This window comes from Rhinoderma darwinii, chromosome 10 (assembly GCF_050947455.1).
Source record: "Rhinoderma darwinii isolate aRhiDar2 chromosome 10, aRhiDar2.hap1, whole genome shotgun sequence".
NCBI classification, from domain to species: domain Eukaryota; kingdom Metazoa; phylum Chordata; class Amphibia; order Anura; family Rhinodermatidae; genus Rhinoderma; species Rhinoderma darwinii.
The window spans coordinates 7,995,824-8,022,082 of NC_134696.1; the positions used below are offsets into that span (position 1 = coordinate 7,995,824).

At 41.5% G+C, this 26,259-nt stretch overlaps 1 protein-coding gene across 5 annotated transcripts in view; it reads left to right on the forward strand.

The window, feature by feature from the left end:
- Window positions 1-26,259, forward strand: part of CENPS (centromere protein S) — a 34,221-nt gene that overhangs the window by 2,384 nt on the left and 5,578 nt on the right. The window contains exons 2-6 of one of the 5 annotated variants that reach the window (XM_075839335.1): window positions 506-629; window positions 2,474-2,507; window positions 9,179-9,245; window positions 11,886-12,081; window positions 22,329-22,770. In XM_075839335.1, coding sequence (XP_075695450.1) covers window positions 506-629; window positions 2,474-2,507; window positions 9,179-9,245; window positions 11,886-12,035 — 375 coding nt within the window. In that variant the 3' untranslated portion in view covers window positions 12,036-12,081; window positions 22,329-22,770. Of the gene's footprint in view, window positions 1-505; window positions 630-2,473; window positions 2,508-9,178; window positions 9,246-11,885; window positions 12,216-22,328; window positions 22,771-26,259 lie in introns of those variants that run through there. The other 4 variants (XM_075839336.1, XM_075839337.1, XM_075839339.1 and 1 more) reach the window with 4 other exon arrangements.

Here is a 26,259-nt window from a genome sequence, read left to right on the forward strand (position 1 = left end):
TGCCGTCTTGCTGCATATTTTCCGCAACAAAATACCCAACGTGTGCATGTAGCTTAGTGTTTTTCTGGTCCGCAAATTCCCGGACATGGTCCGTATTGTGCGGATGAAATGTCATTCGTGTGTCGTCCGCATAATGCGGATCATATAAAAAGTGCAAGGAAAACAACGATGCTGACTTCCTGTCATCACTTAGCAACACTTCCGCAAATTACGGATGTCAAATGGCGGTGTATCCCCAGATTCCACGAGCCATTGACTTCTATGGGCAAGTCCGTAGGGAATTTGCGGGTCGTAAAAAGACCTGCCCAGAGTTTCTGCGGCTCATATTTGCGGTCCTAGAAGGAACTGAAAACCACGGTCGTGTGCATTGTACCATAGCGATGAATGGGTCCGCAATTCACCCGCAGATTTTCGGGTAAATTTCGGACGCAAAAACACGTTGGTGTGCATGAGGCCTTAGAGGGCTCAGAGAGCGACAATTCGTAACTTTTTCCGTTTTCTCCAGCGGTTGAAGGCTGCGGTTCATTACACTGTGGGAAGTCTCTGCCGGGAGGTCGCCGAGGACAAGCAAGTCAACCTCAGCAAACAAGCTATTGCCGCAATTTCAGAAATCACCTTCAGACAATGTGGTAAGAGCGCTCCCCCCCCTCCCCCCCCCCCCCCCCCCCCCCCCCCCAATACCAAATCCCTAATGGGGTCCGAAACATTTTATTGAGGCATGGTGTCGCCCCAAAAACATGTTTTTTTTTTTAAATTTAAACATTTAGTGTGTGGGTGATTAAACATTGTTCAAATTTTTTTTATTTTTTTCGCGAGTCAGGAAATATTATAAATTTTTTCAAATTTATAATACTACCCATTTTTGGTCACTAGATGGAGCTGTTTGGAGCTAGTTCCCAAAATTGCAGCATTGCAACATTGGGTTAAAAGCTATCGCTCTAGTGAGCTCTCAGCATCCCCCCCTCCTTTATCCTGGCTAGTGCCGGGATAAACGAGGGGTTTGAAAGGTTTAACCTCCTACACTGTGTGTCGCCATTTTTTGAGGTAACCCACAGTGTAGTAGGTTTACATACAGTAGTAAACACACACAAACACCAACATACATTGAAATCGCTTACCTGCTCCTGCCGCCGCGGCCCGTCCGCTCCCTTTGCTGCCGCTGTTCCATGTGCACTTGTCCGGAAGCCGCGACCGGAAGTAGTAATATTACTGTCCAGCCGCGACTTCCGGTCCACAGGAAAATGGCGCCGGACGGCGCCAATTTCGAATAGGACTGTGTGGGAGCGGCGCATGCGCAGTTCCCACACAGACGCCGTACACGGCAGTCAATGGGACGGGAGCCGTTCGCAGTCCCTATGGGACTGTGGCTGCCGTATTCCATGTCTGTGTGTGTCGTTAATCGACACACACAGAAATGGAACAAAAAATGGCAGCCCCCATAGGGAAGAAAAAGTGTGAAAATAAGAAACAGTAAAACACAAACACACAAATGTAAATAAACGTTTATATTAAGGCACTAACATCTTTAACATATAAATAAATTATTTGTGATGACACTGTTCCTTTAACTCCTTCTTTGCTCTCAGTCCACTGCTGACCCTGCCCTGAGCTGTGGACCTGAGACAGGCTGGTCGCTCGGGAACTGCTGCCTGGCAACCTCATTGCTAAGAGTGTGGTTGTTAGGAAAGTGTGTCCCTAGCAACCAGACTGTCAGACAAGAATCAGCTGTTCAACTAAAGCTGGTTTGGCACCTCATACTTTTCACAGCTGAGGGTTTGTTACAGTTGTATCCAGTCCAGACAATCCTCTGTGAGCACAAATCTCTCTCCTATCCTGATTGTTTGTTACAATGTGTCAGTGCAGGTAAAATGTATCAGCCTTGGGTCTAGACCAGGGGTCAGGAACCTTTGGCACTCCAGCTGTTGTGAAACTACAAATCCCAGCATGCCCTGGCAGCCAAAGGCTTTATTATTCCAGCCAAAGGATGTCAGGCATGCTGGGAATTGTAGTTTAAAAAAAAGATAGAGTATTGAAGGTTGCTTGACCTCTGGTCTAGACTGTTTAGCTCGCAGAGGATTGTCTAGACTGAAAGCAACTGTTACAAAACCCTCAGCTGTGGCAAGTATTCGCTCAGCCACTGGATATTGCAATTCACTGAAATCAAGCAGAGATTTTGCAAAACGTGAGGAATCGATACACCGTTTATTAGGCAGCAGCAGAACTTTTCATTATATAATGATTAAGTATTAAGCTTCATTTACATAAAACCAGAAAACCCCTTTAATTAGTGCCCCCCCTCCCCCGCACATCCAATCTCCCATCTGTGACTTACCGTCAAATTGTCCTTTTTAGGTTGCTGAAGAATTCACGTGAACCGCTCTATCTTGATGTCCTTCCAAGATTTTTAATGATGAGTTTTCCCAGCCTCACTAATTACAGATCTAATTTCCATTTTTTTTTTCTCACTCAACAGAAACGTTTGCAAAAGACCTTGAGATGTTTGCACGGTAAGTGTGAGAGCGATGTTATCCGCTGCTCCTCCGAGCTGCTCCAGCAGCAACACAGAAAACATTTACTATTAGTAATAGGGATTAGGGGAGAATATGACACGTGTGTAACTGCACAGGGGCCCTACTGGCAAAGGGGCCCGATACCCCCATGTAAGGGGCTGTTTTAATGATAACCATGATTCACGCTACAATGTGATATACCGGTGATGTCCTCCATAGAGGACAATGGATCAAATGCTGCCATTTGGTTCCAGGACTATCAAAGAAGGATTAACACAATACTAGTGTGACTAAATTTATAGTATGTCCATTTATAATAAAAAATCTATATATGGTGAAAATATACAGTTAGGTGTGGATTGTTACATATATATATTAAACAACTTGACAGTAATTTGAATTATTTTACGGAATGTCACGTACATTCACCATTTGAATAACAATTTTAGATAGAAATATAATCTGCCTAAAAAGTTGAGTCACTTTATAGATACATTGCATTACTTATCCTGTACGGATCCTGAGTTACATCCTGTATTATACTCCAGAGCTGCACTCACTATTCTGCCGGTGGAGTCACTGTGTACATACATTACATTACTTATCCTGTACTGATCCGGAGTTACATCCTGTATTATACTCCAGAGCTGCACTCACTATTCTGCTGGTGGAGTCACTGTGTACATACATTACATTACTTATCCTGTACTGATCCTGAGTTACATCCTGTATTATACTCCAGAGCTGCACTCACTATTCTGCTGGTGGAGTCACTGTGTACATACATTACATTACTTATCCTGTACTGATCCCGAGTTACATCCTGTATTATACTCCAGAGCTGCACTCACTATTCTGCTGGTGGAGTCACTGTGTACATATATTACATTACTTATCCTGTACTGATCCGGAGTTACATCCTGTATTATACTTCAGAGCTGCACTCACTATTCTGCAGGTGGAGTCACTGTGTACATACATTACATTACTTATCCTGCACTGATCCTGAGTTACATCCTGTATTATACTCCAGAGCTGCACTCACTATTCTGCTGGTGGAGTCACTGTGTACATACATTGCATTACTTATCCTGTACGGATCCTGAGTTACATCCTGTATTATACTCCAGAGCTGCACTCACTATTCTGCCGGTGGAGTCACTGTGTACATACATTACATTACTTATCCTGTACTGATCCTGAGTTACATCCTGTATTATACTCCAGAGCTGCACTCACTATTCTGCTGGTGGAGTCACTGTGTACATACATTACATTACTTATCCTGTACTGATCCGGAGTTACATCCTGTATTATACTCCAGAGCTGCACTCACTATTCTGCTGGTGGAGTCACTGTGTACATATATTACATTACTTATCCTGTACTGATCCTGAGTTATATCCTGTATTATACTCCAGAGCTGCACTCACTATTCTGCTGGTGGAGTCACTGTGTACATACATTACATTACTTATCCTGCACTGATCCTGAGTTATATCCTGTATTATATTCCAGAGCTGCACTCACTATTCTGTTGATGGAGTCACTGTGTACATATATTACATTACTTATCCTGTACTGATCCGGAGTTACATCCTGTATTATACTTCAGAGCTGCACTCACTATTCTGCAGGTGGAGTCACTGTGTACATACATTACATTACTTATCCTGCACTGATCCTGAGTTACATCCTGTATTATACTCCAGAGCTGCACTCACTATTCTGCTGGTGGAGTCACTGTGTACATACATTACATTACTTATCCTGTACTGATCCTGAGTTACATCCTGTATTGTACTCCAGAGTTGCACTCACTATTCTGCTGGTGGAGTCACTGTGTACATACATTACATTACTTATCTTGTACTGATCCTGAGTTACTTCCTGTATTATACTCCAGAGCTGCACTCACTATTCTGCTGGTGGAGTCACTGTGTACATACATTACTTATCCTGTACTGATCCTGAGTTACATCCTGTATTATACTCCAGAGCTGCACTCACTATTCTGCTGGTGGAGTCACTGTGTACATACATTACTTATCCTGTACTGATCCTGAGTTACATCCTGTATTATACTCCAGAGCTGCTCTCACTATTCCTCTGGTGGAGTCACTGTATACATACATTACATTACTTATCCTGTACTGATCCTGAGTTACATCCTGTATTATACTCCAGAGCTGCTCTCACTATTCCTCTGGTGGAGTCACTGTATACATACATTACATTACTTATCCTGTACTGATCCTGAGTTACATCCTGTATTATACTCCAGAGCTGCACTCACTATTCTGCTGGGGGAGTCACTGTGTACATACATTACATTACTTATCCTGTACTGATCCTGAGTTACATCCTGTATTATACTCCAGACCTGCACTCACCATTCTGCTGGGGGAGTCACTGTGTTCTTACATTACTTATCCTGTACTGATCCCGAGTTATATCCTGTATTATACTCCAGAGCTGCACTCACTATTCTGCTGGTGGAGTCACTGTGTACATTACATTACATATCCTGTACTGATCCTGAGTTACATCCTGTATTATACTCAGAGCTGCACTCCCTATTCTGCTGGTGGAGTCACTGTATACATACATTACTTATCCTGTACTGATCCTGAGTTACATCCTGTATTATACTCCAGAGCTGCAGTCACTATTCTGCTGGTGGAGTCACTGTGTACATACATTACATTACTTATCCTGTACAGATCCTGAGTTACATCCTGTATTATACTCCAGAGCTGCACTCACTATTCTGCTGGTGGAGTCTCTGTGTACATACATTACATTACTTATCCTGTACTGATCCTGAGTTATATCCTGTATTATACTCCAGAGCTGCACTCACTATTCTGCTGGTGGAGTCTCTGTGTACATACATTACTTATCCTGTACTGATCCTGAGTTTCATCCTGTATTATACAGATTTTCTGGAATTTTGCAACAGAATCTGCGGGGTGTGACTGCGCCCTCACGCTGGCTGTAACTCATGATCAGGAATTTCATGTATTTACAAAGTGACTCAACTTTTTATGGAGATTATTTTTATATGAATACTATAAGAACATACGGTAAAGGTCAATGCAAAACCTGCTGCATTAAGTGAATTTATTATGTGTTTGACGCTTCTTAGCTCTGTCTGTTTAGCAGCTTATCGGACTGAAGAAAAAAAAAAAGTGATTTAATTAGGAATCTTAATCCGTCATTCGCTTAAAAGATAAAGGTCACGTCCTGCAGCTCCAGTGTTTGACCACCAGGTGCTGCAACATTCAACTCCTGCATTTTTATTCAGCTTTTTTATTTCGTTTTGTAATGTAGATTTGGGGGGGATTTTGTGTCGCTGACATTTATCTACATCACAAGAGCTGTTTTTTTTCTTGCTAATGAATTTGATTGAAACTTGCTGTGACCGTTCTCGCCATCCCCGGGATGTCTCGCTGCCCATTGTTTACAATGCACTCAGCTACGAATTGTGCGAGCCTCTCCTGCGTCGGAGCAACATCTGTCCACTTCATAGAGGTTTTATTCAAGCCCTAGGTTCATGGGCCCCCGACGTCACCGCATTACAGCAACACTTCCCTGCGCGCAGAGCACGGTGTTTACTGAGAGCCGCTCCATAAAGATGACGTGCAGCTGTAAGGACATGATTTTGTGCTGTAATTGCAGGTCTGCTTTGTTCTGATGCCATTCATCTGCTCAGAGAGGGGTAAGCATATTGCGGGGTCCTCAGTCCTCACAGGTGCCTCTCACTCCAGCTTTCTGTAATGGGATGTCATTACTTTTCTGTATACAAATTGCTTCCAACTTGAAAAACTCTTCCCGCATCTGCTACGCTGCCACCGCCTAACCCATCACATCCACTTCTCTTTTGCTTTTTAGTTTAAGATGTTTTTTTTTATGGCCCTGTTCACACGGCGTGTATTTGATGTGTATTTTGGCGTGTTTTACGTGCTGAAATAGGCGTAAAAAACAGCTTGATTAAGCTTCCCATTCAAATCAATGGGAAAGCACGCGGTTAAGTGTATTTAAAAAAACGCATCGTGTAAAAAAAAGTAGCGTCAGGCCAATTCTTAGACGCTTAAAACGCGCCAACTGTTCCCATAGTCAATGGGAGTCCTAATTGCGTGCCATAAAATGCAAAGATTGTGCACTAAACGTGGAAAAAAAACACGTGGAAAAACGCATCAAAACCGCCTGTATTCTATAAAGCGTTTCACAAGAAACACTAGCGGTTTTATTGGAAAGCCGCGATCATATGATCACCTGAAAAATAAAACGTGCAATGAAAAAAACAAAAACCCAGTAAAACACATGCATCCTAATTCTCCGCTGTCGGCTTCACTAATGAGAACGGTCTAAGGGGGATTTGCGCACGCCGGGTTGCCACAGGCCCTTTTATTCTAGTGATGGTTTCAGTTCATGGATCTCCACATGTCTTGTTAGTTTGTCAGCGCACAGTCCAGTCCCATTATTATCACCACCTCCTACTTTCAACGTCAGCAGCGCGCAGCCCATGAAGGAGGTGTTGTGTCGTTGGCTGGCTTGGTGGGTATATAAGGTGTGCTATAGGCTGTCTGATCACATATCACTCGTTGTCGTGGGTAAAAGGGGCGATTTATCAGAGTTGTAAAAAGGGATGATTATCGGTTTTCAGGCCCAGGGTGTCTGTATTTCTCTCACAGCGCAGCTTGTGAACGGTTCTCGTGCTGCTGCGGTGACAGTGAATCGTGAGTGGACAAATGGCACCATTGGGAAGAACCGACGTGGAAACTGCGGAGCACCACGTGCCATTGATGTGAGAGGTGAACATTGGCTACGAAGGTGCGCGAGGGCCGAATTACATTCTACAGTGGAGCTGCTCAACGTGAAAATCAACCAGGGGGCGACCAGACGTGTGTCTGAAACAGTTCAGCGAAGCCGACTGCGTATGGGGCTCCGGAGCAGACGGAGGGTCACTGCTCCAATGTAACAAAGCTGCAGCAGGAAAAAAGGCTTCAATTTTCACGGCAGTATCAGAATTGGACCACCGATGATTGGTAGAGGGGTGCCTTCTCCGATGAGTCACGTTTTCGGCTTCGTGAACGGATGGACGTTGGCGCGTCAGGCGAGAAACATCAGAGAACAAACACCCGGCAACCATTGCTGGAAGAACAAGGCGATGGCGGCAGCGTCAAGGTCGGAGGATTTTTTTCATGGCATTCTCTGGGCCACTCATCCATGTGGAAGGCTCTGAAGTGATTTGGGTATGAATCCATCGCTGCAGATCACGTCCCCCCCTACATGCGGTTTGTCTTCCCTGGGGCAGATGGAATCTTCCAGCAAGACAATGCGACATGTCACACGGTTAGAAATGTCCGACAGTGGTTGGAAGAGCAGGACCAAGACCACCAAGTACTTCCCTGGCCCCCTAATTCTCAAGACTTGAACCCAATTGAGCATCTGTGGGACAACCTCGATAGTCTTGTTCTCCCTATGAATCCTCCCCCCCCACGCACCCTCCAGCAAATGTGGGATGTACTGCAGTCAGCACGGCGCCAGATACCGGAGACCACCGACCAGCACATTATTGAGTCACTCCCAGCCCGTCTAGCTCTGTCCGTGCTGCACACAGCGGTTACTCTGAATATTAGCTGCTGGTCATAATAATGGGACTCCACTTTGTATGTTTCCTATCTTAGACATTGATGGGATATACAATAAATGTCTGATAGATGCAGGTCCCAGCACTGGGACTTGTATCTATGTAAAAAATGGTGGTCCCCCGACCTGACTCTTCATTGTGTTCTAATGGAACAAGCATTCTCCACTGTTTCCGTAACTCCCATAGAGGTGAATGTAGAAAGCCACCACATGAGCGGCCACCTCTCGTCCAGAGCTGGGAGCCGGAGCCGTCAGACAATTATGGCATATCCTATGGACTTTTCGTATGGATATGCCATAAATGTCTAAGATGGGAATACCCCTTTAAGGATGAGGACACATGCTTAGTTTTTATTTTTATAAAATAGCCAACAAATATTCCTGCAACAAAGCCACTCAATGTGAACTGTCCAAATCCCCAGCCCCAATGCAGCTCCCTGACTAGTGCATGTTACGTATCACAGTAAAAGTCAGATGATCGTGGTCAAATATCACTTCAGTAGCCGATAGAAAAAAGTTTTAGGGCTTCTAATTACATAGAAAGAGAACAGGTGGCATTTTTGGGACCGCTGAGGTTTGGGACAGTCAGAACTTCCTAACCATTGGAGACATACCTCCTTCTATTCAGCTGCTGGTCCTTGGGGTCCTCATTGCCCTAAGACCACCAAAGGGCCAATAACGACACGCACTTTAATGGTGGCGCACATGGTCATTGCCGATGATGCATAGACAAATAAACCGGCACTGACGCGTGGTCATCTGCAATCATCGGAGTGTGGGTCATTGTTGATACGAAGGACTGGACTATCAGATCATTTCTAATTCCATTGATGTTTTTGTCCCATGGCGGATTATCAGGATTTCCGGATTAACAGACTTTTCCTGTATGATTTAATAAAACCAATGTCCTTAGGACTTCACCGGCTACAATCCGCTCCTTACAATCAAGACGGAGCCGTCAGTCCCGCTTATCCTGTGGCTTTGTAACTAAAGTCTCTTCACTTTTTACATAGACATGGGAAGAGAAGCACGATTAACATGGACGACGTGAAGCTGCTCTCCAGACGCAGTCCGTCTCTGGTAATTATGTTTCCGTTATTTTTTCTCGCTGGGGCTTTGGCTGTTTTCTGATTTGGCGCAATTCACAAAAACAGCCAATCAGTGGGGAAATTTATTAATACGGTCAGTTTTTCTAGACACTTTTCAAAACTGTTGCGTGACTTTGGCGCAATATGAGCCTAGTTCACACCGAGTTTTTTGCAGGGAGAAAATTCTGCCTGGAAAAATCAGCTCCGTTTTTTTTTAAGTGGTTTTGCCACACACACGTTTTTTGCCTCTTATTTTTGCATCTTTTTTTTTACCTCTTTCATCAACAGGCAAAGGAAAAAAACTCAAGCTTTTTTTGCTAAAAAAAAAGTGTCAAAAGCCGCCAGGTCCGTTAATTTTTTTTTTTTTCTGTCTCCCATTGATTCCAATGGTGTTTTTGGGGCGGAATACGCCTCAAGATACGTCATGTCGCTTTTTTTTTTATCACTAACGTTTTTTCCACTGGCGGAAAAAAAACGCCTCTGCCTCCCATTGAAATCAATAGGAGGCGATTTTGGCCGTTCTTTGGCGTGGTTTCCGTGTCAAAAACCGCCAAAAACTCAGTGTGAACTAGCCCTTAATGTAGCAGTGCATATACATAGATAGAAGGGGCATCATTTCCATCAGACCGCTATACAGTACAGTGCCCTACTACATCTCCCACAATGCACTACGGCAGAATGTTACCCTGTGCAGACGCAGAACCAGCGCTTTCTGGGATATATGAGGTCACACTGAATATATGTGAAAAATATATGGTGCGTATTACATATATTTGTGTGTAAATCTTATTCTCCTTACAGAAAGTGATAGCAACAATATTTCATCATTCTGATTGGTGGTGGTCTAACTGTCGGGACCCCCAGGAGCAGATTATAGGAGCCGCTGTGCTTTGTCCCCTTCAGAGTTTTTGGCCTCATTTACACGAACGTAATATACGCGCGTGCTTTGCACGCATGTCGTACGCACCTATATTAGTCAATGGGGCAGTTTAGACGATGCGTGAATTGCGCTCAGCGCGTGTGCGCAGAAAAAAACTCACGACATGTTCTATAATCGTGCGTTTTTCGCGCACTCACGCACCCATTGAAGTCAATGGGTGCGTGAAAACCACGCATGCCGCACGGAAGCACTTCCGTGCGAACTGCGTGATTCGCGCAAGAGCTGTCAAACTCCTGAATGTAAACAGAAAAGCACCACGTGCTTTTCTGTTTGCAAACATCCAAACGGAGTGTCAAATTCGAGATGAGCGCACCGAACTTCACCGGGTTCGGCCAAACTCGTTTTGACCGAAACCGGTAAAAAATGTTCGGGTACGCGACATCAGGAGACAGTCACTGTCCACGGTGCTGAAAGCGTTAAACTGGTTCAGCACCATGGACAGTGACTTCCGCTCCGAAAATCCATGAACCTGTAAAAAAAAAAAGACGTTCTGACTTACCGATAACTCCGGTCCGACCTCCCGGGATGACAGTTCAGTCCAAGTGACAGCTGCAGCCAATCACAGGCCAAGCACAGGCTGCAGCCAATCACAGGCTGCAGCGGTCTCATGGACTGCGGCGTCATCCTGGGAGGTGGGGCCGGATGACAAGAGAGGGACGCGTCACCAAGGCAACGGCCGGGAGCCCGGACTGGGCGAAGCAGGAAGTTCTTGGTAAGTATGAAAGTCTTTTTTTATTCACAGGTTGGTGTATATTGTGTTCGGCATTCACTGTCGAGGGTGCTGAAAGAGTTACTGCCGATCAGTTAGCTCTTTCAGCACCTTGGACAGTGACGGGCGTCGACTAGCCTCATCTCTATGATGGCGGCTGCGCGAAAATCACGCAGCCGCGCATCATACACGGATGACACACGGAGCTGCCAAGTGCCTTTTGCGCGCGCAAAACGCAGCGTTTTTTGCGCGCGCAAAACGCACACGCTCGTGTAAATGAGGCCTTTCTCTGCGCAGTAGTGCTGCCGGCTACCGACTATTCAGAGAACCACAGCACATCCCTATTCTCTTGTATGGGGCCATGTCGGGGCGACGCTGTGCAGTGAAGGGGTCACAATATTTAACTAAAGCTGCGGCCACTTCATTCTCAGGATCGGCGTCTGTCCCAGAAAGTCCCCCACCGATCCGACAATAATGGCCTATCCTAGCGATTTGCCACCACTTTCTGGGATGGGAATAACCTCTTTAGGCTATGTTCACACGGAGTATTTTGCAGGAGGAATATCTGCCTCAAAATTCCGTTTGGAAGTTTGAGGCAGATTTTCCTCTCCCTGCACGCCGTTTTTCGCGCCGTTTTTCGCCCGCGGCCATTGGGCGCCGCGGGCATAAAACACCGCGAAATACGCTTTCTCTGCCTCCCATTGAAGTCAATGGGAGGTCAGAGGCGGAAACGCCCGAAGATAGGGCATGTCGCTTCTTTTTCCCGCGAGGCAGTTTTACTTCTCGCGGGAAATAGACGCCGACGCCTCCCATTGAAATCAATGGGAGGCATTTTCAGGCCGTTTTTGCTGAGTTTTGTGACGCGGTTTCTGCGTCAAAAAACTCCGTGTGAACATAGCCTTAAAGTGTTTTTTTTTTTTAAGGCCAGTGGGGCTGATATGTGATGGTAACAGATCAATGCAGCTCTCATTCATATATTCCAGTATACGCACATCTCCGCCTGCAGCAACGAAATTGCTACCAGCAACCAGGAGCAGAAGGAAAGGAGAAAGAACAAATCTATCCGCGCTGGGAAGAGACGTTCAGATGGCGATTCTGCGGTGGCGGAGAGCGAGGACCACAACGTGGAATAAAGGAGTCGTATGATGTTCCCGAGTTCTACACAATGCAGCGTTCAGGGTATTTATTTCTCTGTGGCAAATCCAGACTACAGGAAGGTCCAGACAGACTGTAAATATAATAAGCCCGGGTGTAATGTGTATTTGTAATGTTTTTCTGAAAATGTAAGTCTATTCCATTAAATATCTGTTAGAGAGAGAATTTCAGTATGTTTTATATTTGTATTGAGATACTTTCAAAAAAACTAGAAAACCTGTTACATTTTAATTAATCTAAATAAAAGTTACTCATTTTATAAGTTTTACAACTTTGTGATATACTTTGTGTTTCAATTTCTTACTATTTTCAAAATCACTGCTTGCTGTTAATGAATGGGAACATTATTCTTTAGATCTAGGGGCTTAAAACTATTACAGACAATATTTCTCGCAGTTGAGGGTTTGTTTCAATAGTATCCAGTCTAGATAATCCTCCATGAGCTATACAGGCTGGACTTCAAATCTATACATTTTTACTTAGTTTGGTACATTCTACCAAACTATCAGGACAGGAGAGTTGTGCTACTGATAAGAAGACTTTTTTTTTGTAATTGCAGCAAATGCTCAGCTGTGAGAAGTGTAGGTCTGTACAGTTTTTCCTCTTCGGGGTGTGAACAAGAATGCTCTTCCCAGCAAGCAGAGATCTTGAAAATGTTGAGGAATTAAAACAGAAATTATATTACAAAGTCACAGAGGTTTTTATTATACAATGATTCAAATTTACTTAAATTGGAAACCCCCATAAAAAATATCTCCTTCCAAAGTCAACATATTATGATGGGGGCTAAGCTGAATACCCCCTTCCTGTCTTACAGGTATCCAAGGTCCTTGGTTTAACTGTCCCTTATATTGCCTGCTGTCAGGCAAAGAAATTCACTGGTGACTACCTGTCTCCTTCCATTTCAGTTTTGAAGACACATGGACAGCTTAAAGGGGTTGCATAGGATTAGAAAAACATGACTCTTTTTTTGCCAAAAAAACAGCACCACACCTGTCCTCAGGTTGTGTGTGGCATTACAGCTCGGCTTCATTCACTTCAATGAATCTGATCTGCAATCCCAAACACAGCACTTGGCACTGTTTTTGAAAGAATGGCGACCCCTATAAGCAACTCTACCATGTGAGGACCCTCCGCTTCCTAGACTCTATTAGTTATGATTTTGGGGGATTGGGGTTGTTTGACTGCACTCAGACCTGAAGTAGGATTATGTTGTGTTAGTCACCGCACTCCCCCTGCACTTTTGCAAAAAGCAATAAAAAAAGTGCCCCCTATCGGCAATCTTTGGCACTCCAGCTGTTGTGAAACTTCAACTCCCAGCATGCCTTGACACACAAAGGCTTTATGTTTTCAGCTAAAGTCTTTTAGGGCATGCTGGGAATTGTAGTTTCACAACAGCTGGAGTGGCCCTGCGGCCTACTCTTTCATTCACCTAGATCTGTCAGGGCAGAATACATTGATTATACTCCTATTGTGCATAATAATAAATTGTTGCAATCGGTTCAGGGAGCAGAATCAGAGCGGGACGTTAAAAAGTTACATCCGGTCTCGAGTGCTGTTTATTAGGCACTGCTGTATAGAAAGTGTAGGTCCCCTTTAAGGGCTTGTCCACACGTTCCGGAATTGCTGCGTATTTTCCATCCGGAATTGCGGACGGAAGATACGCAGCGGAATACAGTAGCAGCAAAGTGGGTGAGAATAAACAAATGTCATCCACACGCTGCAGATAAATTCCGTCCAGAAATTCACCTGCGGTGCGTAATTTTATTTTCGCAGCAATAATCCGTTATTGCTGCGGAAAGTGGACTCCATTCCTGCATTTTTTTTTTCCCATAGAAATCAACGAGGAAAAATAAATTCCACAGCAAACTACAATGTACTGAGGAATTTGTTGCGGAATTTCTTACAGAAGGTGGAAATGACATCACAGGAAGAAGAAATCTCACCATCAGGGCTTATTTAGACGAATGTGTAATACGTCCGTGCAACGCGCGTGATGTTAGTCTATGGGGCAGTGCAGACTGTCCGTGAGTTTCACGCAGCGTGTGTCCGCTGCAAAAAACTCACGACATGTCCTATATTTGTGCGTTGTTCGCGCATCACGCACCCATTGAAGTCAATGGGTGCGTGAAAACCATGCGAAGCACACGGAAGCACTTCCGTGGGACGTGCGTGATTCGCGCAACAGCAGTAAAACTGAATGAAAACAGAAAAGCACCACATGCTACAAACATACAAACGGAGTGTCATAATGATGGCGGCTGCGCAAAAATCACTCAGACACGCATCATACGCGGCTGACACACGGAGCTGTTAAGTGCCTTTTGCAGCGCAAAACGCACACGCTCGTGTAAATCCGTCGACTACGCTATTGTTTCCGTGAAAAAGAGAACGCTGCACTGTGTAGATCAAGGCAACAATATACGACTCCTTTATTCCATATTGTGGTCCTCGCTCTCCGCAAACTTTATGGAACGGAAATAGAATTAAACGGAAGCGCTTCTGTTTCTGTGACGGAAAGGTTGAACGGAACCCGAACGCTGATGTGAAAAGGAACTAACGCACCTAAAAGCTGCATGGAAACAAAACAAAATGATCAAATGAATTACAATATTAAAAACAAATGATCACCTGACATCACAATACAGAAGGCGCTTTTACCGGGTGTCCTCGCATCCTAAATATATTTCTTATCACTTCAGATCTACTTGAAGATCTTTTAAGTGAGATCTTAAAACTCAGGTCAATGGGCCCATTGTAAGTATCAATCTGAAAAACCGTCAAGCACCTCAATCCTCCGCTTCTTATGTAACACATCCCTTATCTTATGTTCCTCTTCACAAAAAGAACTTGCGTTACTCTCCCCCGGTCTAAAACACGTTCACTAATGACAGCCTCAAGCGCTCGCAGCAGACAGTTCGCTTGGAAATTGCTTTCAGTTATGCGTCACGGCCAGAGTGTTAGATTCTCTGCCTTCAGTATATATAGAGCTACCATACCAGGTGATGCCAAGGAAAGTCTTGAAGACTTCGCCAGCTGCAACCGATCCGACATGTGCCAGTCACTCCACACCGCACAGGTTTTACTGCTCCTCCTTGCAAGTTGCACAGTGAGATCGACCGTGCCCACACGGCATGACAGAGTGACCGCAAGTGGCAGCATGGTAGGTACCAAGTAGGGGAGGCATAGTTATGGTAAAGATGACAATTACAGACCCCACAGATGTCTACTGGGAATGTATGTTATAAAGTATAATAACTGACTCGCATGTATATAGGGGGCAGTATTATAGTAGTTATATTCTTGTATATAGGGCAGTATTATAGTAGTTATATTCTTGTATATAGGAGCAGTATTATAGTAGTTATATTCTTGTATATAGGGAGCAGTATTATAGTAGTTATATTCTTGTATATATTGGGCAGTATTATAGTAGTTATATTCTTGTATATAGGGGGCAGTATTATAGTAGTTATATTCTTGTATATAGGGGCAGTATTATAGTAGTTATAGTCTTGTATATAGGGGGCAGTATTATAGTAGTTATATTCTTGTATATAGGGCAGTATTATAGTAGTTATATTCTTGTATATAGGGGGCAGTATTATAGTAGTTATATTCTTGTATATAGGGCAGTATTATAGTAGTTATATTCTTGTATATAGGGGCAGTATTATAGTAGTTATATTCTTGTATATAGGGGCAGTATTATAGTAGTTATATTCTTGTATATAGGGGCAGTATTATAGTAGTTATATTCTTGTATATAGGGCAGTATTATAGTAGTTATATTCTTGTATATAGGGGGCAGTATTATAGTAGTTATATTCTTGTATATAGGGTCAGTATTATAGTAGTTATATTCTTGTATATAGGGGCAGTATTATAGTAGTTATATTCTTGTATATAGGGGGCAGTATTATAGTAGTTATATTCTTGTATACAGGGGGCAGTATTATAGTAGTTATATTCTTGTATATAGGGGCAGTATTATAGTAGTTATAGTCTTGTATATAGGGGGCAGTATTATAGTAGTTATATTCTTGTATACAGGGGGCAGTATTATAGTAGTTATATTCTTGTATATAGGGGCAGTATTATAGTAGTTATATTCTTGTATATAGGGGGCAGTATTATAGTAGTTATATTCTTGTATACAGGGGCAGTATTATAGTAGTTATATTCTTGTATATAGGGGCAGTATTATAGTAGTTATATTCTTGTATATAGGGGGCAGTATTATAGTAGTTATATTCTTGTATATAGGGGGCAGTATTATAGTAGTTATATTCTTGTATATAGAGGGCAGTATTATAGTAGTTATATTCTTGTATATAGGGGGCAGTATTATAGTAGTAATATTCTTGTATATAGGAGCAGTATTATAGTAGTTATATTCTTGTATATAGGGCAGTATTATAGTAGTTATATTCTTGTATATAGGAGCAGTATTATAGTAGTTATATTCTTGTATATAGGGGCAGTATTATAGTAGTTATATTCTTGTATATAGGGGGCAGTATTATAGTAGTTATATTCTTGTATATAGGAGCAGTATTATAGTAGTTATATTCTTGTATATAGGGGCAGTATTATAGTAGTTATATTCTTGTAAATAGGGGCAGTATTATAGTAGTTATATTCTTGTATATAGGAGCAGTATTATAGTAGTTATATTCTTGTATATTGGGGGCAGTATTATAGTAGTTATATTCTTGTACATAGGGGGCAGTATTATAGTAGTTATATTCTTGTATACATGGGGCAGTATTATAGTAGTTATATTCTTGTATATAGGGGCAGTATTATAGTAGTTATATTCTTGTATATAGGGCAGTATTATAGTAGTTATATTCTTGTATACAGGAGGGCAGTATTATAGTAGTTATATTCTTGTATATAGGGGCAGTATTATAGTAGTTATATTCTTGTATATAGGGGCAGTATTATAGTAGTTATATTCTTGTATATAGGAACAGTATTATAGTAGTTATATTCTTGTATATAGGGGCAGTATTATAGTAGTTATATTCTTGTATATAGGAGCAGTATTATAGTAGTTATATTCTTGTATATAGGGCAGTATTATAGTAGTTATATTCTTGTATATAGGGGGCAGTATTATAGTAGTTATATTCTTGTATATAGGGTCAGTATTATAGTAGTTATATTCTTGTATATAGGGGCAGTATTATAGTAGTTATATTCTTGTATATAGGGGGCAGTATTATAGTAGTTATATTCTTGTATATAGAGGGCAGTATTATAGTAGTTATATTCTTGTATATAGGGGGCAGTATTATAGTAGTAATATTCTTGTATATAGGAGCAGTATTATAGTAGTTATATTCTTGTATATAGGGCAGTATTATAGTAGTTATATTCTTGTATATAGGAGCAGTATTATAGTAGTTATATTCTTGTATATAGGGGCAGTATTATAGTAGTTATATTCTTGTATATAGGGGGCAGTATTATAGTAGTTATATTCTTGTATATAGGAGCAGTATTATAGTAGTTATATTCTTGTATATAGGGGCAGTATTATAGTAGTTATATTCTTGTAAATAGGGGCAGTATTATAGTAGTTATATTCTTGTATATAGGAGCAGTATTATAGTAGTTATATTCTTGTATATTGGGGGCAGTATTATAGTAGTTATATTCTTGTACATAGGGGGCAGTATTATAGTAGTTATATTCTTGTATACAGGGGGCAGTATTATAGTAGTTATATTCTTGTATATAGGGGCAGTATTATAGTAGTTATATTCTTGTATATAGGGCAGTATTATAGTAGTTATATTCTTGTATACAGGGGGCAGTATTATAGTAGTTATATTCTTGTATATAGGGGCAGTATTATAGTAGTTATATTCTTGTATATAGGGGCAGTATTATAGTAGTTATATTCTTGTATATAGGAACAGTATTATAGTAGTTATATTCTTGTATATAGGAGCAGTATTATAGTAGTTATATTCTTGTATATAGGGCAGTATTATAGTAGTTATATTCTTGTATATAGGGGGCAGTATTATAGTAGTTATATTCTTGTATATAGGGTCAGTATTATAGTAGTTATATTCTTGTATATAGGGGCAGTATTATAGTAGTTATATTCTTGTATATAGGGGGCAGTATTATAGTAGTTATATTCTTGTATACAGGGGGCAGTATTATAGTAGTTATATTCTTGTATATAGGGGCAGTATTATAGTAGTTATAGTCTTGTATATAGGGGGCAGTATTATAGTAGTTATATTCTTGTATACAGGGGGCAGTATTATAGTAGTTATATTCTTGTATATAGGGGCAGTATTATAGTAGTTATATTCTTGTATATAGGGGGCAGTATTATAGTAGTTATATTCTTGTATATAGGGGGCAGTATTATAGTAGTTATATTCTTGTATATAGAGGGCAGTATTATAGTAGTTATATTCTTGTATATAGGGGGCAGTATTATAGTAGTTATATTCTTGTATATAGGGGGCAGTATTATAGTAGTTATATTCTTGTATATAGGGGGCAGTATTATAGTAGTTATATTCTTGTATATAGGGAGCAGTATTATAGTAGTTATATTCTTGTATATAGGGGCAGTATTATAGTAGTTATAATCTTGTATATAGGGGGCAGTATTATAGTAGTTATATTCTTGTATATAGGGGGCAGTATTATAGTAGTTATATTCTTGTATATAGGGGGCAGTATTATAGTAGTTATAATCTTGTATATAGGGGCAGTATTATAGTAGTTATATTCTTGTATATAGGGGGCAGTATTATAGTAGTTATATTCTTGTATATAGGGGGCAGTATTATAGTAGTTATATTCTTGTATATAGGGAGCAGTATTATAGTAGTTATATTCTTGTATATAGGAGGCAGTATTATAGTAGTTATATTCTTGTATATACCGGGCAGTATTATAGTAGTTATATTCTTGTATATAGGGGGCAGTATTATAGTAGTTATATTCTTGTATATAGGGGGCAGTATTATAGTAGTTATATTCTTGTATATAGGTGCAGTATTATGTAGTTATATTCTTGTATATAGGGGGCAGTATTATAGTAGTTATATTCTTGTATATAGGAGGCAGTATTATAGTAGTTATATTCTTGTATATAGGAGGCAGTATTATAGTAGTTATATTCTTGTATATATGGGCAGTATTATAGTAGTTATATTCTTGTATATAGGGGCAGTATTATAGTAGTTATAATCTTGTATATAGGGGGCAGTATTATAGTAGTTATATTCTTGTATATAGGGGGCAGTATTATAGTAGTTATATTCTTGTATATAGGGGGCAGTATTATAGTAGTTATAATCTTGTATATAGGGGCAGTATTATAGTAGTTATATTCTTGTATATAGGGGGCAGTATTATAGTAGTTATATTCTTGTATATAGGAGGCAGTATTATAGTAGTTATATTCTTGTATATAGGAGCAGTATTATAGTAGTTATATTCTTGTATATAGGAGGCAGTATTATAGTAGTTATATTCTTGTACATAGGGGGCAGTATGAAAATAATAAGCATATTTCATCAAAAAAATGCAAGTTGTACTTAAGCAGTTTATAATGAAATTTGCACCCACCCCATAATCCTATATTTATTGAGCCAATTCTGGATTTTCACCGTTGTCCTGACCGTATTAGCCGTAGACTTAATGGCTCTCTTTTTGCATCTACTCCCTTTTTATCAGTCTGTCATAGCAGAGGTATCACTAGTCCTGGGCTGCCATACATTGCCAGGCTATTTAGGGGTCAATGTAGGACAAGTATTACAGCATAAAAAATATTATGTACCTTTTAAGAAATATAGGGGCGACGGTTGAGGTCTTGGATATTCTTTACCATTATTACTGAATTTATTCTGATGTAAAATATGGCAAAAATACTGGTAGAGTAGAAGGAGCTCAGATTGCACAAAATAGACAAGAAAGTCAAATGTAATGCACCCGCCCGGCTGATTTACGTCCACGCGGAGACCGCACACAACACGGCTGTTTCCAGATAAGTGCCTTTATATGTTTAACTTAATAGGAGGCTGCATCTAAAGAAGGGGGGAAAAAACAACAAGGTGAATTGAAAGGAAATCAATGGTAAAATAAAGTTATGTATGAAGGATGGAATCTAGTGATTGGCTGCGAGTTGCGGCCTGGACAGTTAATTAAATCCTCTCCGTTTTACAGGCTCCTATTTCAGAGATTCATTTACTTCAATTTTTTTTTCCATTTTTTTGAAAAAGTTCCAGGAAACAGTCCATAAATGTAACCATTAAAGCAGGTTATTACATTAAAATTGTACAGGGAAGTGCAGCACTGGAGTCTGGCAGTACATTATCTGTCAGGATCTGTCATATTCTTCTGAATTGCCTCCAGAGTGATGTGGAAAAGGTTAGGACCCTTATATTTAAAGAACCACTGATGTCACACAAAAATAATGAGGCTACGGAATAATGAGGCCTTTGATTTGTTCGTTCTGTCCTGTATTACTAACATTTGTGTAAAAGGAAAAAAAAAAGAAGCGAAAAGTTAAATTCTTTTATTTTACCATTATCAAATGCCACAGACGTAAATCAAAGCATTGTGGATGTCTGGGAAGGAAAAAAAACGTCCATTTGTGGAAGATTTACTCACGTCCGTAGCAAATGTAACGTATTAACTTGCCTGGCTGCTTCTAAATTTAATCAAAGATCAGACTCATCATCATATATTTCGTTTTTACGTAAAGCGGGGAATCGGATATAAAGGGACTGAGTTTATTTGAAAAGAAATAATGTAGTTAAAAAAAGAAAAATAAATTAAAATAAAGGGGGTGACTTACTAAGATAACCAGTTCCTTAAGTCCTATTAGGGCGCACAGAGATCATAGAAGGAGATTATAGATTATACTCCCCCCCCCCCTCTATGTGTGCAGAGTGGCTCTCGCTCTTGGGGACCCGGTCCTCCTATGTATTCCATGGTTGGCCGTTCATCTAAATGGCCAACCATGATTCATCTAAATGGCCAACATGTAATACTACATTACGCCTGTAGAGGCCGCTGCAGGGAAAACTAGGGGTTTCTAAATCTGGACCCACAGCTAATCACCAGATCTTAGGTTAGTTTCAGGGGGGAAAAAAAATAACATTTTCCAACATTAAATTAAAAAGTCTTTATATTAACATTTTTCTCTGAAAACTTAGTGTTTATTTTCCCTTTGCTTATTTAAACGAGATCCTGCACATATATAAGGGAATGGCATAAAAAGCAATTCCCTTATGTACTTTTGTAAGCCCGACGTGTAAGTTGAAGCTCCCAGCCCAAAATCTGTACAAGAGTCCCCATATACAATACCACTGTCCTTTCATGTGGCAGAGGGGACTTTGGCCCCCGGGTGACCGCTATCTCTTGTTCTTGTGTCTCTTAAGGGCCACATTGTCCGTTTACCCTACTTTAAAAAGCCACAAATGTCATGATGTATATTATAGTTCACATTTGTCGCTGATACGATGGGGCGACGTCGCTTGTTGGCCCATGATGTAAAAGACTGACCAAGTAGTAACAATGAGAAGGCGTCCCACTCCTGCGCTGACTCTCACGGGGTCTGTCATGGCAGCTGCTCAGCAAAGGCGTTTTCACCTTTTATGTACATTAAGTTTACTCGTAGTCGAATGAAAAGATCTGCAACTTTCTAGTAATCTGATGCCTCATCAATTTAAAAGATCTATGCTTGCTGTCAGTGAATGTAATTAAAATGTATACAGTGTCTGATAGGTGAGATCCCAGCGATAGGACATGCACCAATCGGGAGAGCAGGGATCCTGTCTCCTTGTACTACACTGTTTTCGTATCTCCGTATAGACTATAATGTAGAGTGCCACGTGGCTGACCCTCCGCTGCTGCACTTTTTGGCAGTCCGGTTCTGCTGGCAGAAGAAGGGACATGGCATCCCTCTTTTACCGATAGGTGGGGTTTCCAGCACTCAGACCCCCGTTTATCACACCTACTGTACATATCCTAGAGACATTAAGTAAATGTGTATTGTTGGAATACCACTTTAAATGTCTTGTAACGAGCCTTGCACCTATATGAGCGGCAAGGTTACGGCCACCCCTGCAACCACTATAGGAGCCCCGTGGCATGCAGTCGCAGTTTCTTCACTTCCCGTACTCAGCTAAGTAATACACGACCCTCTGATATATTTAATCTGAAATAGCACCTTGTACCTCAAAGCTTGTTTCCATAATCTCCCTGTGTTTTATTTACTGCAGAATACAGCTGAAATTAAGAAGAGCAACCTCCTGAACGTACTGTCGGCCATGTTTGACTGGAGGTCACCAGAGGGCGATGCCGCCGCAATGATAAATGTGGAGGATCCTGTGCTGCCCTATAGGCCGCAGAGGTCCATGTATAACCCGCATATGGGCAGAGATAAGAACATGTGTAAGAACTTCTTCTGGAAGACATTTTCGGCTTGTTGAGCTCCTCTATGTCGTATAAGAAGTCATCTGGGGTCCACTCTCTGTCATGTAATCACAATGTCATTTTAATTCTAGGAATATACACATACACTAGTCCTCAATGAATTAGAATATCAGCAAAAAGTTAATTTATTTCAGTAATTCCATTCTAAAAGTGTCTCTCATATATTATAGATTCATTACACACAGAGGGATCTATTTCCAGCATTTTTTTTTCTTCTAATGTTGAGGATTATGGGAACAGTTAATGAGAACCCAAAATTTAGTATCTTAGAAAATGAGAATATTATATAAGCCCAATTAAAAAAATTATTTTTAATACCGAAATGTCGTCCTACTGAAAGGTCTGTCCAGTATCTGCCCTCAATACTTGGTCGGGGCATGAATAACTGCATTAATGCGGCGTGGCATGTAGGCGATCAGCGTGTGGCACTGCTGAGGTGTTATCAATGCGGCGTGGCATGGAGGTGATCAGCCTGTGGCACTGCTGAGGTGTTATCAATGCGGCGTGGCATGGAGGTGATCAGCCTGTGGCTCTGCTGACGTGTTATCAATGCGGCGTAGCATGGAGGTGATCAGCCTGTGGCACTGCTGAGGTGTTATCAATGCGGCGTGGCATGGTGGCGATCAGCCTGTGGCACTGCTGAGGTGTTATCAATGCGGCGTGGCATGGAGGGGGATCAGCCTGTGGCTCTGCTGACGTGTTATCAATGCGGCATGGCATGGAGGCAATCAGCCTGCAGCAGTGCCACAGGCTGATCGCCTCCATGCCACGCCGCATTGATGCAGTAATTCATGCAGAGTCGGAGCCCCGACCAAGTATTGAGGGCAGATACTGGACAGACTTTCCAGTAGGCCAACATTTCGGTATTAAAAATAATTTTTGGAATTGGGCTTCTATAATATTCTAATTTTCTGAGAGACTAAATTTTGGATTTTCATTAACTGTCACCATAATCCTCAACAATAAAAGAAAAAAATTCTGGAAATAGATCCTTCTGTGTGTAATGAATCTATAGAATATATGAGTTTCACTTTTTGATGATATTCTAATTCATTGAGGACTAGTATTTGCAGTCCAATATTTAGGCTGAGGCATGAGCTTGTGTACATTCTACTTTGTATATATTTATAGATAGACGGGATGGCGATATATATGTATGCAAAAATAACTTGAGCAGCCTCCGTCTTATTTGACTGCAGAGCTCCGCAGAGGTGTTTTTGCTATTGTTGGCAATGTAATTCTTTTACAATGTATATAAAATGCATCATCCTGTAACCACGACACCATAACTATATCTGCTAAATAAAAGAATTGTGTGCACGAAGTGTTACTGATGTCATTGAGCGGTCGCTGGGTTGAATGATGGACGTCTTCCCGTCAGTCACAGTGAGAGTTGTTAATGCCTGGACTGGTGCGCCAAGAAAACATTCCCCACATCATTACTCCACCTCCACCAGCCTCCGATGTTAACACCTGACAGGAAGGGTTCATCGATTAATGCTGCATGCGCCAAATTTTGACCCTCTCGTCTGCATGGTGCAACAGAATTTTGGATCCATCTGAGCAGGCGGTGTTTTTCCACTAAGTGGTCCAACAAGTGTTGCTTTTCCTTAGTAATGGCACTGGACCTGGTCGTCTGCTGTTATAGCCCGTCTGTGCTGCCCGTCTGCTGTTATAGCCCGTCTGCTGTTATAGCCCGTCTGCTGTTATAGCCCGTCTGCTAAGGAACGACAGGTTATGCGTTCGGACACGTTATTTGGAGCCCCAGCGTTGCATTAATTTGCCGTTTTCTGGATTGTGCACCACCTGTTGGTCAGGACGATTCTTGACTTCCTCCTCTGACATGTTTCCCTGACGTCCACAGGATCCCCTTTTGCTGGATGTTTTTCTTCGATCACACCGTTCTCCGTACACTCTCCACACCGCTGCACGACAAACCCGCCAAAGGTAGTCCGTTTTTTAGATACTGGCCGCAGCTAGTCTAGCACCGATGTCCGTGCCTCTAACCAAGTCGTTCAGATCGCTCAATTTTTCCATTCTAATGGGGGTTCAAACCTGGAACTGATCCACGGAAAAATTGATCACTTGATTTTATGCTGCGTCCGGGGTCACGTGTCATACAGGGAAGCTCCGTTCGTGAATGGGCAGGTGTCTAATAAAGTGACCGTTTCGTGTATATGCTATAAACATTTAGTTCCTGTGATGTCTGGATCCTGGTATTATGGTACGGAGAATGGTTTGCACTCATAAAAGATTTCTACTGCACAACCAATGCAGATACAGAATGAAGGGTGTCGCTTCCACAACTTGAAACTCATCCATCCTACGCTATTTTTTTTAAAACCTACCATCTACATGGATTCTATTTAGCGGGCTGCTAAGCTTATAGTGTATATTATCATTATATGCTGCACAATTTATTGTACCCTATTTTTCCTGTTATCAGCCATTCCAGGCTCAGGAGAGACTGATTGTATTGTTCAATGGAAAGATGGACAGGAGATCTAGAACCGTCCCTGCCCCATGATCACTACCTTAGGCTAAATTCTGACAAACGTGTTCAAAATCGGCTGTGAAAAACGACAGTTTTTAACGTCCGATTCATACCCGTGCAGGAACCGTTTTCACGGATCCCTCATAAACTTGACTCTATTGAGGGATCCGTGAAGACGGACAAAAATAGCACGTCCTTTTTTTTTGTTTTGTTTAACAGGCCCTTCACACGGTCCGTTACAACAAAGGCTGTGTGAACATTACCATAGAAATACATGCGTCCGTGTGGCGGCCATTAACAAAAATGGCTGTCACTCGGACCATGTTTACGTTTGTCTGAATAAGCTCTCTTATCCTGCATATCTTCAGTGTTGAGAATCTCAGGGGCATCGATATTAGCAGCATGTCTTCTAACGCTGCTTTTAGCTGTTATATTTAGGCGGTTTAGTAGCGTTTTAAAGTGTAACTATATATTATTTTTTTATTAAAAGAAGTCTAAAGTTTTGTGTAGATTAATTTCATCATATATTTTTATAGGGGTTGGAGCTCTGTTGTTCTGTTACAGAGCTCCAAACTCCCTGCTTTCCTTTAAACAGTCATAGCGTTAAATTATACAGCCACCACTAGGGGGAGCTAACTGCATACAGTAATTCAATGGGAGCAGTAAAAATCTGTGAGCTCCCCCTAGTGGTTGCTGCAGGAAACTAGAGTTGGATTCCTTTAGGTAAAGAAAACCAGGGAATTTGGAGCTCCTGTATAAAAAAGTGGAGCTCCAACCCCTATACAAATATATTATTAGCTCAATCATCCCTGAATTTTGGACCCAAAGATAAAACAAAACGCCCACTGGGCGTTCAGAATACCACTTTATCTAGATAAGACCATCACAGATTTACACGAACGTGTCCGTTTTGCACGCGTAAAAAAATGCAGCGTATTTCTTGCATTGCAGTTCCGTGTGACATCTGTGTACGGTGCGCTTCTGCGTTTTTTACGTGCGTATGTCATCCGTATGTCACGCGTTTTTTACATCAGCAAAAAAAAAACAGTGTTTTTTATTCTCATCATCTTTAGCAACTGTTGCGTGAATCACGGACAGCACACGGATGACGTCCGTGTGCTGTCCATATTATTCACGCACCCGTTGACTTCAATGGGCAAAAACGCACCAATACAGGACATGCAGTGAGTTTCACGCAACGGACACTCGCTGCGTGAAAAACA